General features: G+C 36.7%; 1 protein-coding gene and 1 non-coding gene across 2 annotated transcripts in view; both read left to right on the top strand.

The window, feature by feature from the left end:
- The first annotated feature begins 6,884 nt into the window (after positions 1-6,884).
- Positions 6,885-6,990, top strand: LOC114005136 (U6 spliceosomal RNA). Its single transcript, XR_003547030.1, has one exon. It is a non-coding gene; the product is annotated as a U6 spliceosomal RNA (small nuclear RNA).
- A 1,650-nt stretch (positions 6,991-8,640) lies between these two features.
- The window catches only part of LOC102470957 (UDP-glucuronosyltransferase 2B31), a 9,850-nt gene continuing 3,536 nt past the window's right edge, over positions 8,641-14,954 (top strand). Inside the window, exons 1-2 of the mRNA XM_006163590.2 lie at positions 8,641-9,411; positions 11,766-11,914. Of these exons, the coding sequence (XP_006163652.2) occupies positions 8,646-9,411; positions 11,766-11,914 (915 nt within the window). The 5' untranslated portion in view covers positions 8,641-8,645. The remainder of the gene's footprint in view (positions 9,412-11,765; positions 11,915-14,954) is intronic.

The raw sequence follows: 14,954 nt of genomic DNA, 5'->3' as shown, positions 1-14,954 counted from the left end.
ATGCTTCATTTTCTCCCATTCTTCAGAAGCTTATTGACCTCTCTCTTCCATCACACTAATACAGAAACATTAAATCCTGTTCATGAGTGAAAATAATGTATTCATCATTTTCTTTGAAACAAGCATATTAAGACCTTTTATAATCAGTAGCAATGCAAATAATACAGATATTACCAAAATTTTATAGGAAAGATGTAAATCAAACAATATGGCTTCCAAGGGCCCTTTCTAAGCTACACATCAGGGAGGCTCTTCATGGGCAAAGTAATTCAACTTGAGAAAAACTGTTGTAAAGAGACCCTCATCCAAGTCTCACAACATTCTCAAACCTAGGACACTAATTTATCATAAAATGAAGTAAAATTTTGATAATAGAGGAATTCTAGAAAGAGTTCACAAGAGAATTTTCAATAAAGTTCATCATATAATTTTTAAAAAATAGAGCAACTGTACTTTTTAGAAAATTATATTGTGAAACTATGCACTTGAGCCTAAATTACTTTTCCTAAAGTATATTCTCAATTAACAATAATAAATCACACTGTGGGACAAACCCTATTTTAGTATCCATCATATTAAAAAACACTTATAAATAACCAACTTAAACAAATTGTAAATACTATCTAATATGCAAATCAATTAAGAATAAGACTTGGCAATTCACACAGGTAGAAATGGACTATAACATAAAATATGACAACAATCACTGATAATTAAGTAAATAAAAATTAAGCCAATTAGTTTTCTCATAGATTTGTACCTTATATTATCTGACAAATCAGCACCGCCTCAGTGATGTACCTAGTAGTGCACCACTATTCAATGCTGAAGCCACACAGAAGGCCTGGGTTCAGTTCCAGGGTCACCCTAAATAGTCTGGTGTATTGGCAAACACCGGTGGTCAAAGCTGACTGAAAGTCTGGTATAAGAGGATCACAACATGGAGACGGTTTCAGGCACCTTTATTCATTGCTGGTCGAATTTACCTTTGAAATCTTTCTTAAGGAAGCCAACTCCTACCTAAGTATTGATCATCCTTACAACGATTTCCATTTACCTCTTATGAAGTTTGACAACAACCTGCAAATGGTATTAGCTGGTCTGGTCAGAGTCCATGCGCATGAGACATTCAGGGGCATGATCACTTGCCCCATCAAAGGCATTTCTGCATCTGGAGAATAATAGCAATGAATTCATTTCACTACAGAAAAATTTAACTCCTTGCATTCCCCATATAAGTTATAAATAGGACACTCCTTTGTCTCATTGGAGAACACGTGGGAAGAGGACAGTCTGGCACCACAGAGGCTAAACACGGTACAAATGGACCTAGATCCCACAGGGCTGACTGCAGCTCAGTTCCCAGCCTAGCATTTTCTAAAATACACCAGGTACTAGTGCATGGAGAAAAATTTAACTCCTTGCATTCCCCATATAAGTTATAAATAGGACACTCCTTTGTCTCATTGGAGAACACGTGGGAAGAGGACAGTCTGGCACCACAGAGGCTAAACACGGTACAAATGGACCTAGATCCCACAGGGCTGACTGCAGCTCAGTTCCCAGCCTAGCATTTTCTAAAATACACCAGGTACTAGTGCATGGATACCCCAAATCTTGATTACATGTAGAAGAGGAATAAAAGGGAGTGTTGAGTGACTATGCCCCATTGAGTATTTCTCTCTCTCTCTCTTTCTGAAGAATGCATGGTCTGAAATAATTGTAAAAGTTATAGTATGAAGAACCCTTTAAATATTCATAGAAAATGCATATTATCAAAAAACTAGGAATGAGATGCAAAAAGTTATCCATCAAAATAAATTTATATTTTAATATTGTATTTTGATAAATTGTTTGAAGTTCCCTCTTACAGCAAATACATAAACTGGTGTTAAGGTCATTTATTATCAGTATCAAGCATTATGTACTATGCATAATTAGATGTGCTATACTTTCATATGACTGGTATCACAGCAAGTTTCTTTACATGAGCTTCATCATACTCCAGATGTATCTTTTTTAAGAGGATTTTTTTTTTCTTTTTTTTTTTTTCTGTAGAGCACATGTACTCCAGAGAGACAAAGTGAGAAATTACTCCCCAGGGGGATGGCCACACAGCAAACACTTCTCCTCTATCTCCTTCCAGGATAGTAGGCATCCACGCACATGCACCTGGCTTGAGTTTCTATCCACCAGGTCCAGGATTAAAACCACTGTCGACCATGTGGGAGTCCAGCACCTTAACCTCCATGCCTCCTGCTGCCTCCACTACAGATATTTCTTAAACCTCACTACATAAACTATATCTTTAAAGTATTTTGTCTTAAGAAAAGATACTATTGAACCTCAAAAATAAAAAGTCTCTAGAAATAGTCCTAATAGCATATACAAAAAACATTGATTATGAAAAATCACTTACTTTATTAAAAACAGTGAAAGCCTATTGCATGTCAGCCACAACATTCTATCTCCACTCTGACTTGGTGTGACAGAAATTCCACCACAGGTAGACACAAGAAAAATAAAAAATAAGTAATTTTGAAATCGATTCAAAAAGAAGTAAAAAATCTAAGTAGGCCTGTAATGAAAAGACATGAATTAGTATTCAAAATAAAAAGAAAAGCACAGGTTTCTACACTATAAAAGGTGAAAATTGGAAAGTTTATAATGTCCCCAAAACCACCCAAGCAAAGCAAACATTTTTGGCCAGAAAAGAGAGGAAAGAAAAAGGACCCATATTTAAGTGACTGAAATCATTCCTAAGTGATTCTTGGCAACAGCAGCAGGACATGGTGTGTCAGAGCTACCTGAAGGGAATGAAACCTATGACTTGGAAGTGCCAGATAAACATTTCCTGGCCTTCGTGGTTGGTTTAATGTCATTTGTTTAGAAGACCTCATTCATGAAATTGCCTTCCAGGGGAAGTATTTCCAAGAGATCTCTTACTTCTGGTGCCTTTTCACCCTCGGTGGTCCATACCACCACCAAGGAGACAGCCTTCCTCAAGGAGACAAGCATGTTTGGCTACTGGGGTGAATGCAGCCATCAACTCATCCACCAGCTGATCCAGACCCCGAATCTTTGAAAGCACTGGGCAGTATAAACGTGGTTTGTTTTTTTTTTTCATTGTTATCAAGTATCTTAAGAAAAGATTGTCTGCTCCATCTTCAGAAACTAGACAGAAAGGGTCACGAAAACACAGTGGTTTAAGTTCTTCATTAGGCACTTCTCATCACAGGCCAGTTCCAAAGAATAACTCCAGCATTTTCCAAGTTTGCTGCTGCCTCCTCTGATACTAGCACATGCCATAGAGTAAGGAGTCCTGCTTGGTCGCATCCATCCTGGGCTTTATTGTTGCTGAATGAATAACACAAACATTCAAGGCTCCCTGAGACTACCCACAGGAGTTACCCAAATTTAGAGAATATTTGAAATTAGGGTTTCTAGGGCTGTATTTTGAAAATTAAAATACAACTGGGAAGAATTACATATCAAGTGCTCAGTTGACTTTGCCATAGAACTATGTTCCAAATTTTTAAAAATTATTTGTTTTATTTATTTATTACTATTATGTAGGGCACTTGTCCTCACCAGAGAGAGAAAGAGAGACAGGGGCAAAGTGAGGAAGCAAGCCAACATCTCTAGGAATTGAACCACAGTTCATCATGTGGAAATCCACCAGCTTAAACACCACACCACCTGCTGGGCCAATTCCAACTTCTTGATCATTTTGAGAGCTCTCAGACTTGGCAGACTCTTAGTGTATCTGCTGGTTTTTCTGTACTAACTTACAGCTGTTTTAGTCTTTATCTCAGCATTAGAAAAAGGACCTCCTTGGCAGGAAAACATGTATATACTCAAAATTTTGCTTAGAATTATAAGGTGTTCTCAGGCACTCAATGCCTTATATAAGGAAGTCCTGCTCATACCAGGATTGGTCACCAGGTCCTGATATTGCTAGTCTGGTTCTGTGCTCGGTAAAATACCACAACTTACTAAGACAGCTTTTTCCCTTCAATCCTATTTGCTGTTTCCTCCTTAATACAGTGGCAAATTGTGCTGACACTTGTACCATCTATAACTCTGGATATACTCCATATTTTCCCCTCAAGCAGAATTTTCTGTCTTCCCTAGTGGTTAGCTCTCTCCTTAAAACCCAGATGAGAAAGGAGTAAGCCATTTTCTTAGTTTAGCACGGGTAAAACTGACACGCCAGGCCCCAGGCAAGCAGCCTAGTTAAACCTTTTCTTTGCATAATTTGGACCCAGAAGTACTCTTTTGTCCTCCAGGCAGTGGGAGAGCAGAGCAGCCACAGGGTTTCTGGCAATGTTACTCCTGTTTTCATCAGTGTCTATGCATAAGTGGGCCTTCCCTCTGCTCCCTTTGCTTAGTTGCCTCAGCTTACCATCTAAGCAATTGGTAAGGAGGTGCCAGGCAGAGGAAAAACTTGAAAACATGCTTAGCCATTGTGTTCCCATACCTGTGACATTTAGGAAGATAACAATGGCCTAAAGTGTGACAAGTTAAGAGATAATTACTTAGCTTAGTTGGCTCCAGAGTTATACTGCCAGGAATGGGTGTTTCTGTCTCATCATTAAGCATTGTGGGATCAGATTATTTTAAAAGATGTATTAGTCTTTGAAAAACAGATATAGATTGGAAGCCTGGGGCTTGCCTCCATGATCTGTCCTATACTAAACACAGAAACATACTTCCAATTATGCCTTTAAAAGAGAGCTAAAATCTTGTATGCCTCACATTGTTATTAGAAGGATTAGTTTAGGGACTAGCAGATGGTGAAGCAGTAACGTCAGTGGGCTCCCCACAGTCAATTGCATTTGAGTCCTGATTCAAGTGGCTTAAAACTCACACTCCCCATGTGTGCATACATGCCCACATTCCCAAGAGGAAAATGGAGGAAGGTGGATTGCTACATGGCCATCCCACTTGGGTGATGTCACACTTTCTGTTGCTGTGTCTCTCTCTGTCACTCTGAAAAGCCCATGTGCCCTAGAGCAAAAATCTCTCTTAAAAAGAAAAAAAAAGAAAGGATTAGCTTATGATTTTTTTTAATAAAACAGTTTATTTCAAAATACATACACACACACACACACACACATATATACAAATATATATGTATGTGTGTGTATATATATATATATATATATATATAAATTTATATGGAACCTGGAAACATATAAAACAATATTTAAAAGAAGATAGTTTGAGGATTTATATATTTCCTGACTTCAAAATCAAATGTAAAACTTGTGCAATGAAGAAACTGTGGACAGAAGAACAGATCAACTGAATAGACTTTAGGATCGAGAACTACATCTGCACATTTACTATCTGTTGATTTTAGTAAGGGCACCCAAAGAGACCAATAGAACAAAAAACAGCCTATTAAACAAATGCTACTGGGAAAACTCATAATCCTTTTGAAGAAAACGAATTGTATACAAAAATAACCTCAATTTGCATCAGAAGCCTGAAAGTCATAGCTACAAATCTCTACAGAATACAGAGCAGTGTAACTTTGTAACTTTGGGTATAACAATGTTATCTTACTTATGGCAAAAAGAAAAAAAAAATTGAATAAAGATAACTTGTATTACTTCAATAAACTTTTTACTTGGGACCAGTAGTTAGTGTAATGGCTGTGTCATTGGACTCCCATGTAGTCAACTATGGTTAGAGTCCTGGACCCATTGGTTTGAACTCACACCAGGGTCATTTGCATGTGTGCCCAAGATTTGAGAGGAGAATGGAGAAGGGACGGTGGCATGGCCATCTCTCCTGGGGGGTGATTTCTCACTTTGTGTCTGTCTTTCTGGCGAGCGCAGGGACCCTATTGCAAAAACCTCTCAAAAAATAAAAAATAACAAAATAAAAATAAATAAAGTTTTAACTTTTTTTCTTAAAGAGGAGAACATAAAGCGAAAGACAAACCACAGACCTGGAGAACATATTAGAAATTCTATCATGTATGTAAATATATGATAAAGAAGTTATATCAAGAATATATAAAGATGGAACCAGCAGATGGCATAATGGTTACTACACTGAACTCCCTCATAATCAACCACGTTATGAGACCTAGATCCTGTGGCTTCATACTCTCACCAAGAGCATGCACATTCACGCCCAATATCCTGAGAGGAAATGGAGTAAAAGGGATTGCAGTGTGAGCATCCTCCCAGGGGAGTGATTTTTTGCTTTCTGTCTCTCTCTGCCTCTCCAGTGAGAGCATTAACTCAATAGCAAAAATGTCTCTAAATTAAAAAAAAAGTAATGCTTCTCATTGTCCTGTAAACTTTGTAGAAAACAGCTTCTGGGTGACACGGTAGGTGTAAGGTTATCTTTATTAGAAACTGCCTAGCTGGTGCCAGCAGGTGGCATTGTGATTAAAGTTCCTGGATCTCACTTGACTGGCTGCATGGAAGTCCCAGTCTCAGTATCTTGAAAAACATGAAGAAAGAAAGAAAGAAAGAAAGAAAGAAAGAAAGAAAGAAAGAAAGAGAAAGAAGAAAGAAAGAAAGAAAGAAAGAAAGAAAGAAAGAAAGAAAGAAAGAGAAGAAAGAAAGAGAGAAAGAAAAGTTAAATACAAAAATTTTTAAAGATATTCAAAGGGACATTTTTTGTGGGTAAGGGATCCAGATCTCCAGGGACTGAGACCATGCGGTGGGACCTGGCATCATGAAGAACACAGCAAATGCATGTGCATGCATGCCCAGAATTGAGACAGGATGAAGAAATGGAAGACAAGACATGTGTTACATTGCCCCCTAGGGAGTGCTTTCTCCCTCTCCCCTCCCTGTTTCTGTTTCTCTCTGGCAAGTCATGAACCCTAGAGCAAAACATCTTTTTAAATAGGCAGGGGAGTGCTCGATTATGCAGCACATATACTAAAATTGGAATTATATGGAGAAGATTAGCACGGCCCTTGTGCAAGGAAGACATGCAAATTCTGAAGCATTCCATATTTATGGGGGGGGAGAAAAGAGAGAGTAGACTGGGCAAAGAAGTAATGGGGTTGAAATTGTGGATACATTTGTCCTTAATGTATTTTTATGAAGTTGGTAAAGCCTGAAACAGATCATTTAAAAACTACTTGTTCTGGACATGTGTTACTTAAGTAAATATCTATTGAAATTAAAAAAAAAAAAAGAAAGAAGTCTGGTGATCTAAATAGACATTTCTCCAAGAAACATATACAAATGGCTGATAACTTGAACAAAAATGCACAGCATCGTCAGGCATCATACAAATACAAACCACAGTGATATACCACTTCATGCTGACAAATATGGTAATAGTCAAAAAGAAAATGGTGAGTCAACCAACCTGGAGCTGGTCCCACATGGCCAAGTGCACAGTTCAAGTCCTGCCCCTAACACCTTAACAAACACGTTGAGCATGTGTACCTTGTGCACAAGATCCCGAAAAGAGTGAGAAATGGCAAAGAAGGGATTTAGACAAACAACAACTCCCCATTAGGGTGTGTTCTTCTTGCTTTCTCTCTTATCTCTCTCTCTTTCTCTCTGGTGAGCACACACATTCTTTGGCAAACTACAAAAAAAAAAAAAAAAAAAAAAAACAGGAAAAAACCAATTGTTGACAAAAAAAGTGGCAAAATCCAAACTCTAACCCTCAAACTTTACTAGTGGGAATAAAAAATGAGGTAACTATTTTGGAAACACTTGAAGATTTCTCAAGGTTAATATACAATCGCCATATGACAATGCAATATTAACTCTCAGGTATATATGAAGGAGAAATAAAAACATGTCCACAGAAGACCTGTACATGAGAGTTAATAAAGAACATTATTAATGATAGTCCAAAACTGGAAAAAAAGTTCATGAAAAGGGGAGCAAAACATAATATATCTATGCTGTGGATCATTATTTGAAAACAGAAATAAATTAAGTCTTAATACATAAAAATAATATAGATAAATATTTGAAATATTATGAAATCCTAAAATACCATCCACTAAATAATTCCATGTCTGTAAAATATTTAGAGTTAACACATTTATAGAGACAATAGATCAGTGATTCCTTAGGACACTGGAAATGCAGAAATTGGGTGGGGTGTAGCTGAAGGTTAACTAGGAAAATACTGTGTTTCTTTTAGGAGATGAAACTATTCTAAAATTGATTATTGTAGTGATTTTATGATTCTGTGGAAATAATACAAATATTGAATTGTACATTTAAAATTTATGAATTGTACAGTAATTTATTTGTGAAGTTTTTCACACAAAAAAATAATTTTGAATTGCAATGTCTAAGAAATGATTCAGCCATATAATTATTTTATTTCTACTTTTGTTTCATGGACACTATAGACACAAGAGCCTCTTACTACTTCTTACTACTGTTTGAGACATTATTCTCAAATATTCTACAAAAGATAGATGACTTGTACATACACAGCTAATGTGTATAGCTAAATGATAACATTCATTAAAGTAAGAGATACTAAACATGCTTGTTTGACCAAGACAGGTCATTTACCTTTTGCTTGTTCACTTTCAAACCACATGCTCAGACTCTTTATATAATATATTTACTTTAGTGATTGAGAGTTATATTTTAACTACCTGGTTGAATTATCCTTGCATATAAGCGTGAGTGATGACAAAAATGATTTGGAAAATAGCATTGTATTTCACCAAGATGGCTATGAAATGGACTTCAACCCTTCTGCTGCTACAGCTGACTTGTTGCTTCAGCTTTGGGAGCTGTGGCAAGGTGCTGGTTTGGCCGACAGAATACAGCCATTGGATTAATATGAAGACAATCCTGGATGAACTTACCCAGAGAGGTCATGAGGCAACGGTTCTGACATCTTCATCTTCCATTCTGGTCAATCCCAACGAAAAATCCACTATTAAATTTGAAGTTTATCCTACAGCTACAACTAAAGATAACTTTAAGAATGTTTTCATGCAAATGATAAACAAATGGATATATGACATTCCAAGAGATACATTCTTCGAATATTTTTCACAGATGCAAGAAATAATTTGGGGTTATTTTGACCATATTCAAAAGTTATGTAAAGAAGTAGTTTATAATAGGAAACTTATGACAAAACTAAAGGATTCAAGATTTGATGTCGTTCTTGCAGATGCTATTGGTCCTTGTGGGGAGCTGCTGGCTGAATTTCTTAATGTATCCTTGGTGTACAGTCTTCGTGTCTCTCCTGGCTACACATGGGAAAAGTACAGAGCAGCTGTTCCATTCCCTCCTTCCTATGTACCTATCATAATGTCGGAATTAACAGATAAAATGACATTTATGGAGAGGGTCAAAAATATGATATATGTGCTTTATTTTGACTTTTGGTTCAAATCAATTGATGAAAAGAAGTGGGATCAGTTTTACAGTGAAGTACTAGGTAAGTCACGTTTTTATTCGACAGATTTAATTTTTCTGTGCTTTTGAAATGATCTTAAATGAACTCAAAGTCAGAGGAATGTGCTTTCTAAGGTGAGATAATGACATTAAAATATAAGGTGATTGGACCCAGCAGATGGCATAATGGTTATGTCACTGGACTCCCACTTTGTAGACCATGGTTTGAGTCCAGGATAATGCAATTTGATTGTGTGTAAGTGTCCAGGATCATGAAAGGAGAATAAAGGAGAAGGGATTGCAGCATTATCGTCTTCCCTAGGGAGTGATTTCTCACTTTCTTTCTCTTTGTCTTTCTTTGTCTCACCCAAAAAATTTATCAATCTCACAAATATTAAGGAAAGGTTAACATTATGGGGTCAGTTAGAATCCAGTGACCATCACCCTTCGTGACACTCCAGGGGTCAGATACCTGAGAATTAAACACTTAGGATATTTTTAAGCAATTATATACCCATTTTAATAGGTAAATTTACACTTCTACAAAAGTCATTAGGCACATCAAGAAACATGTTGATGAACACAGACATGTAAATCCAAGAGTTAAACATGTTGTTAGCACAACTAAAAACATGACGTGTGTGACATGGAGAAAATTCTTCTCCTTGTGTATTTCAATTTCCCTATTTAGAAATCAAAATATTTCCCCACACCTGATCCTAGCATAGTGACCACATTTCAACTGTACCCATACTGCAGGGGTCCTTGATTCATGTTTTAGGACCTTCCCTATATGTTGGGCTTCCTCAGTCCTGCCAGTTGTCTGTGCCAGTTGAAACACAGGTGTGGACTTCAGCCTGAAGACATTTTTGGAAATCTTCTGTCACTCTCTAAGAAGAATAAATTAACTTTGAAAAAAATGTTACCATTATCACTGGAAGGACTTCCTCTTAGTTGAGAGATACAATGGCTTGCCCTCAAACCACAGAAATCTATAATTTAAGAACGTTAATGTTTCTAAATTCATTCACTAAGAACTTGGAAATTTTTTCTTTAAAGATCCACAGTCTTAGCGAAGCATAAACATCCAAGTTATTACTCTCATCTTCATTAAAGAATATATGAATCAAATTAAGGAAAAACAAGAATCATTATTTAATTATTAAAGAATATCTTCCGTTTGCCATTTGCAAACATGTATTTTACAAACTAATACTGTTAAGATAAAAAATGAACCAAAAGCAGTAGTAAATATGAAAAATTCAACCATACTCTAAAAAATCTCATTATTGTATTGGCAGTATTAGCATCAAAGGACTAGCATGATAAATCGTAGCTTTAGATTGAGTATTTCTTAGAAAGTTACTTTTAGGGTATTTGGTAGGATTACTTGATTGTGGGCCTCAACAAGTTTTTTAGTTTAATCTGATATTTTGGCAGTTTTAGAAAGAAGGTAAGTGCTGGAGCTGGCAGGTGGTGTGGTGGTTGAGGCACTGGAATCCCACATGGCAGATTATGGTTCCTCAAGTCCTAGACCTTGAGGCTTGCATTTTCACTTTCACTTTCTGTGTGTGTGTGTGTGTGTCTGTCAAAATTAAAAAATAGTAACAATAAATAAAAGTAAATAAATAATTCTTCATGAAAAGAAAATGCACATTCAATTCTGTACTGCCTTACTTTAATTATTATTTACAATTGGTACAGCAGGTAGTATGGTGTTTAAGGAGCTGGACTCTCACATGGCCGACTGTGGTTTGAGTCTCAGACCGGGCAGCTTGCTTTCTCAATTTCTCTCTCTGTCTTTTTGTCCCTGTCACTGTCTAGTGAGTGCACGTGCCCTACAGCAAATTAAAAAAATAATAATAAGGAATAAAATTAAATGAACAATATTTAAAGAGTTATTAATGATTATAAATATACTAGAGTAATATACTAAAGACTACTGGCATTTATTTACACATAAGACATTTCAATTATATTATGCAAAAATGTATGTGTACACATAATTTATTTCAAAACACAAATTTTTTTTGAGGTTTTTGCCATAGGGCACAGGCTCTGGCCACAGACAGAAAGAGACCTAGAGAGGTAAAGTGAGAAATCACCTCCTATAGGAAATGGACAAGCTGCAATTCCTTTTTCTCCATTTTCCTCTCAGGATTTTGGGCATGCACACACACACAGGTCTGGCATGATTTTCAAGCTACCAGGTTCAGGACTGAAACCAGTCTACCATATGTAAATCCAGGACCTTAACCACCACATCACCTGCCGGTTCCAAAACACAAACCATTTAACATCTGGGTTATTTTATTCTAACACATTTCCAAAAATTACCTAGAATACACCTATGAAGGGTCTTTTATTTCCTCTATTTTGTTCTTTTCCTCCCTTCAGGAAGACCCACTACATTATTCGAGACCATGAGGAAAGCTGACTTATGGCTTATTCGAACCTTCTGGGATCTTGAATTTCCTCGCCCTCTCTTACCCAATTATGTTTTGGTTGGAGGACTCCACTGCAAACCTGCCAAAGCCCTGCCTAAGGTAAATATATTCCAGTTTGTTTTGTTTTGTTTACCTTGCATTCTCAGTGACAATGACTCTGCATTCTCCATCCAGAGTGTGGGACTCACAGTAAGCAAGATACGGGAAGTCTAGTAGATTGGCCAAGCAATTAGAAATGCTTGTACTTCTCTCTTTTCCAGAAGGTATTTTTACATGCTAGAGAATAACAGAGAAAGAAAGAGAGAATGTGAGAAAGCACACCCCGTGAGTATTGGTCACACCTCAACTCTTCTCCTTATTTATTCTCATTTCTTGATTCTGGACATGCATGTTTGCACATGTGCACCTGTTCCACTCATTTTGCCACGTGAGATCCATCCACCTTAATTGCCAAGCTATGGGCTAGCCACAAAACTCATATATTTTGATACCATCCCATGTAACCACGTTTGTTTATCAATATACAATAAAACAGGATGCCTGAGAAATATTGAGAATAGGTTTGGTTAAATTAATGTGTTCTTTATTCACAATATATGAAAGAATCATTTAAAGAGTGTTTATGAAGCATCTAGTACACTCCAGAAATAAGTGATACACAATTAGAGAATCAAAGTCAACACAGTTGTTTTCCACACATCACACATTTTTTGGGTAGAGTAGAAATTAAAAATAACTGTGAAATGTGTTAGCATAACAAGAGACAATAAACCAAGAAGTCATCTGACAGGAATCAAAAAACATACCTTAGGTCATTGATAATTAAGATAAGACCTGCATGATGTGCAGGAATAGGTGAAGGGATTGAGAGAGAGAGAAAGACACAAACAGAGGGGCAAAGAGTAAGGACAGTTCCCAAAACTCCAAGTTTAGTTTAACAGAAAGAGACAAAAGAAACAGGCACGAGATGCTGGATTGTAAAGATGGAACCAGATAATTGTTACAGCTTTGAAAAACCTATTATGGAAATTGCGAAAAAATTGGAAAAAAAGACAGAGGTGTAATCTTGTTTGTTTGTGTATTTGTTTGTAAAAAAAATACCTCAAGATGCAATCACTGCATGGAATTATAGAGTAATAAGACTATGGAAAGTGGTACCATTTAGGACATTCTTGTGAGAGTTCGGCAACTGATGATACAAAACTAAACTAGAAGGTTCATAGATGTGACCACACTGACTCATATCACGGTAGTCCTGCATCATAATAAGTTCTGGTGGGAAAAAGGAAACACAAATAAAACAATTAAAATCTCTCAGGCACAAATTCAGTGATCCAGAGTAATATCAAGTATTGACATCATTGCTGTTTTGTTTCCATTACTAATATTTTTCATTGAAATGTGCCACTTGATATGTAATTCCTCAATTATGTAAACTTGTTTTCCGATGACTGAACCCTGTATTCTCCAGCAAGGTTGTATGGAACAGCTAACCTGTTTGTTAATTTAAAAGCAGACACATGCATTTTGACAATCAAATGAGCAAGTTGAAATGCTATAATTTTATTGTAAGGGCTGAAAATCTTCACCAGTAGCCTAGCTAAAAGGGAAAATCACTCCTCATTAATTGAAAAACAATATAAATAATGATTCCAACTAAATTTGCAGTCATTTAATGTGTACTTGCTTTCATTCTAGCAATTAAACTATTCTGAATTTGCGGGTCACCTTTCTAGACTGGGGAGCACAAATGTGATCATTTACTTTGTCAGGTGCTCTCTGCATTAGTTCAGATCGACAGAATTGCTCCTCACAGTTGCTCCCTTGAGGAACATAGGAATTGACATCCTAGCTGCCTGACAGAATGAACACAGAGAAAATGGACACGGCATGTACAATTAAGAGCAAATAATTCTACAACTTGTACCTAACAATTGCCATTACTGTAGAATCTCAAAGAATTCTGTTCGTCTATAGAATGCTGTGCCTTATAAAGGAGCACAAAATTCTAAAATATAACTTAATATCACTTGTGCTTATCATATAACATTGAACTTTATATCATACTTTTAAGACGCAAAGAAAAAGCTAACATTCTTACTGAACTTTTGTATGCTATCTTAAGAGATTGTTTTTATTACCAACTGCTGGTCCCCAGCAATTAACCTTCATTCTTGAAAGATGACTCCTTCATAATAAGGGACAGTGGCAGGGTCAGGAGGAGGTGGAAGATGCAGAGAAGGACAAGGAGGAGAAGGAGAAAGACTAATAACAGTGCAAAGGCAATAATTAGCAACATGTGCTATTGTTAACACCTTCGAAAAGCTCAGATTTGAACCCAGGTCAATACTACGATGCTTGTCCTCTTATTCTTCATTAGTAAATTATTTGTCACCCCAAGTTGCATGCTTTTCCATAAATCATTAGGAATAGTACAGTGACTCTTATGTTGAAATTTATTTAATCAGATTAAAATTATAACCTTAAATTTTTTTTTCTTTTTTCTAAAAATTTTGTTTGTTTGTTTGGTTCTTGTTCTATGTTTTTGGGGTTTTTTTGTTTGTTTGTTTGCTTGGTTTGTTTTGTTTTTGTTTTTGTTTGTTTTGTTTTTTTATTTTTTTCTGGAGAAGTTTTTGTTGCTATAGGGCACGTGCACTCGCCAGACAGAGAGAGACAAAGAGATAGAAAGTGAGAAATCACCCCCCAGGGGGGATGGCCACGCTGCAATCCCTTCTCCTCCATTCTCCTCTCGGGATCTTGGGCACGCACGCACACGCGCCCAGCATGAGTTTAAGCCACCGGTTCCGGGACTCGAACCACGGTAGACTACGTGGGAGTCCAGCGACATAGTCATTACGCTAACTGCTGGTGCCTGTTTTTTTGTTTTGTTTTGTTTTATGAAAGAGAGCGTTTTAAGTATGCCAGAGAGATGAGCACACCATCCACAGGGGCCCAAACCTGCCATAGGCAAAATGGCTTCCAGTCTTGCAGGGGATTTGTATTACCATTGAAAATGAGTATGAAAATAAGTTTTGAAAATAAGTTTATGACAATTCTGAGATTCATAAAGAAAGGCTTATAAAAAGTGAGGATTTGGTCATTATTTTACAGAGAGAAAAAAGCAATGAATTTAAAACAG

The sequence above is a fragment of the Tupaia chinensis genome, unplaced genomic scaffold (assembly GCF_000334495.1).
Source record: "Tupaia chinensis unplaced genomic scaffold, TupChi_1.0 Scaffold142652_1, whole genome shotgun sequence".
Taxonomy (NCBI): Eukaryota; Metazoa; Chordata; class Mammalia; order Scandentia; family Tupaiidae; genus Tupaia; species Tupaia belangeri.
This window is presented reverse-complemented; position numbering and strand designations above follow the sequence as displayed.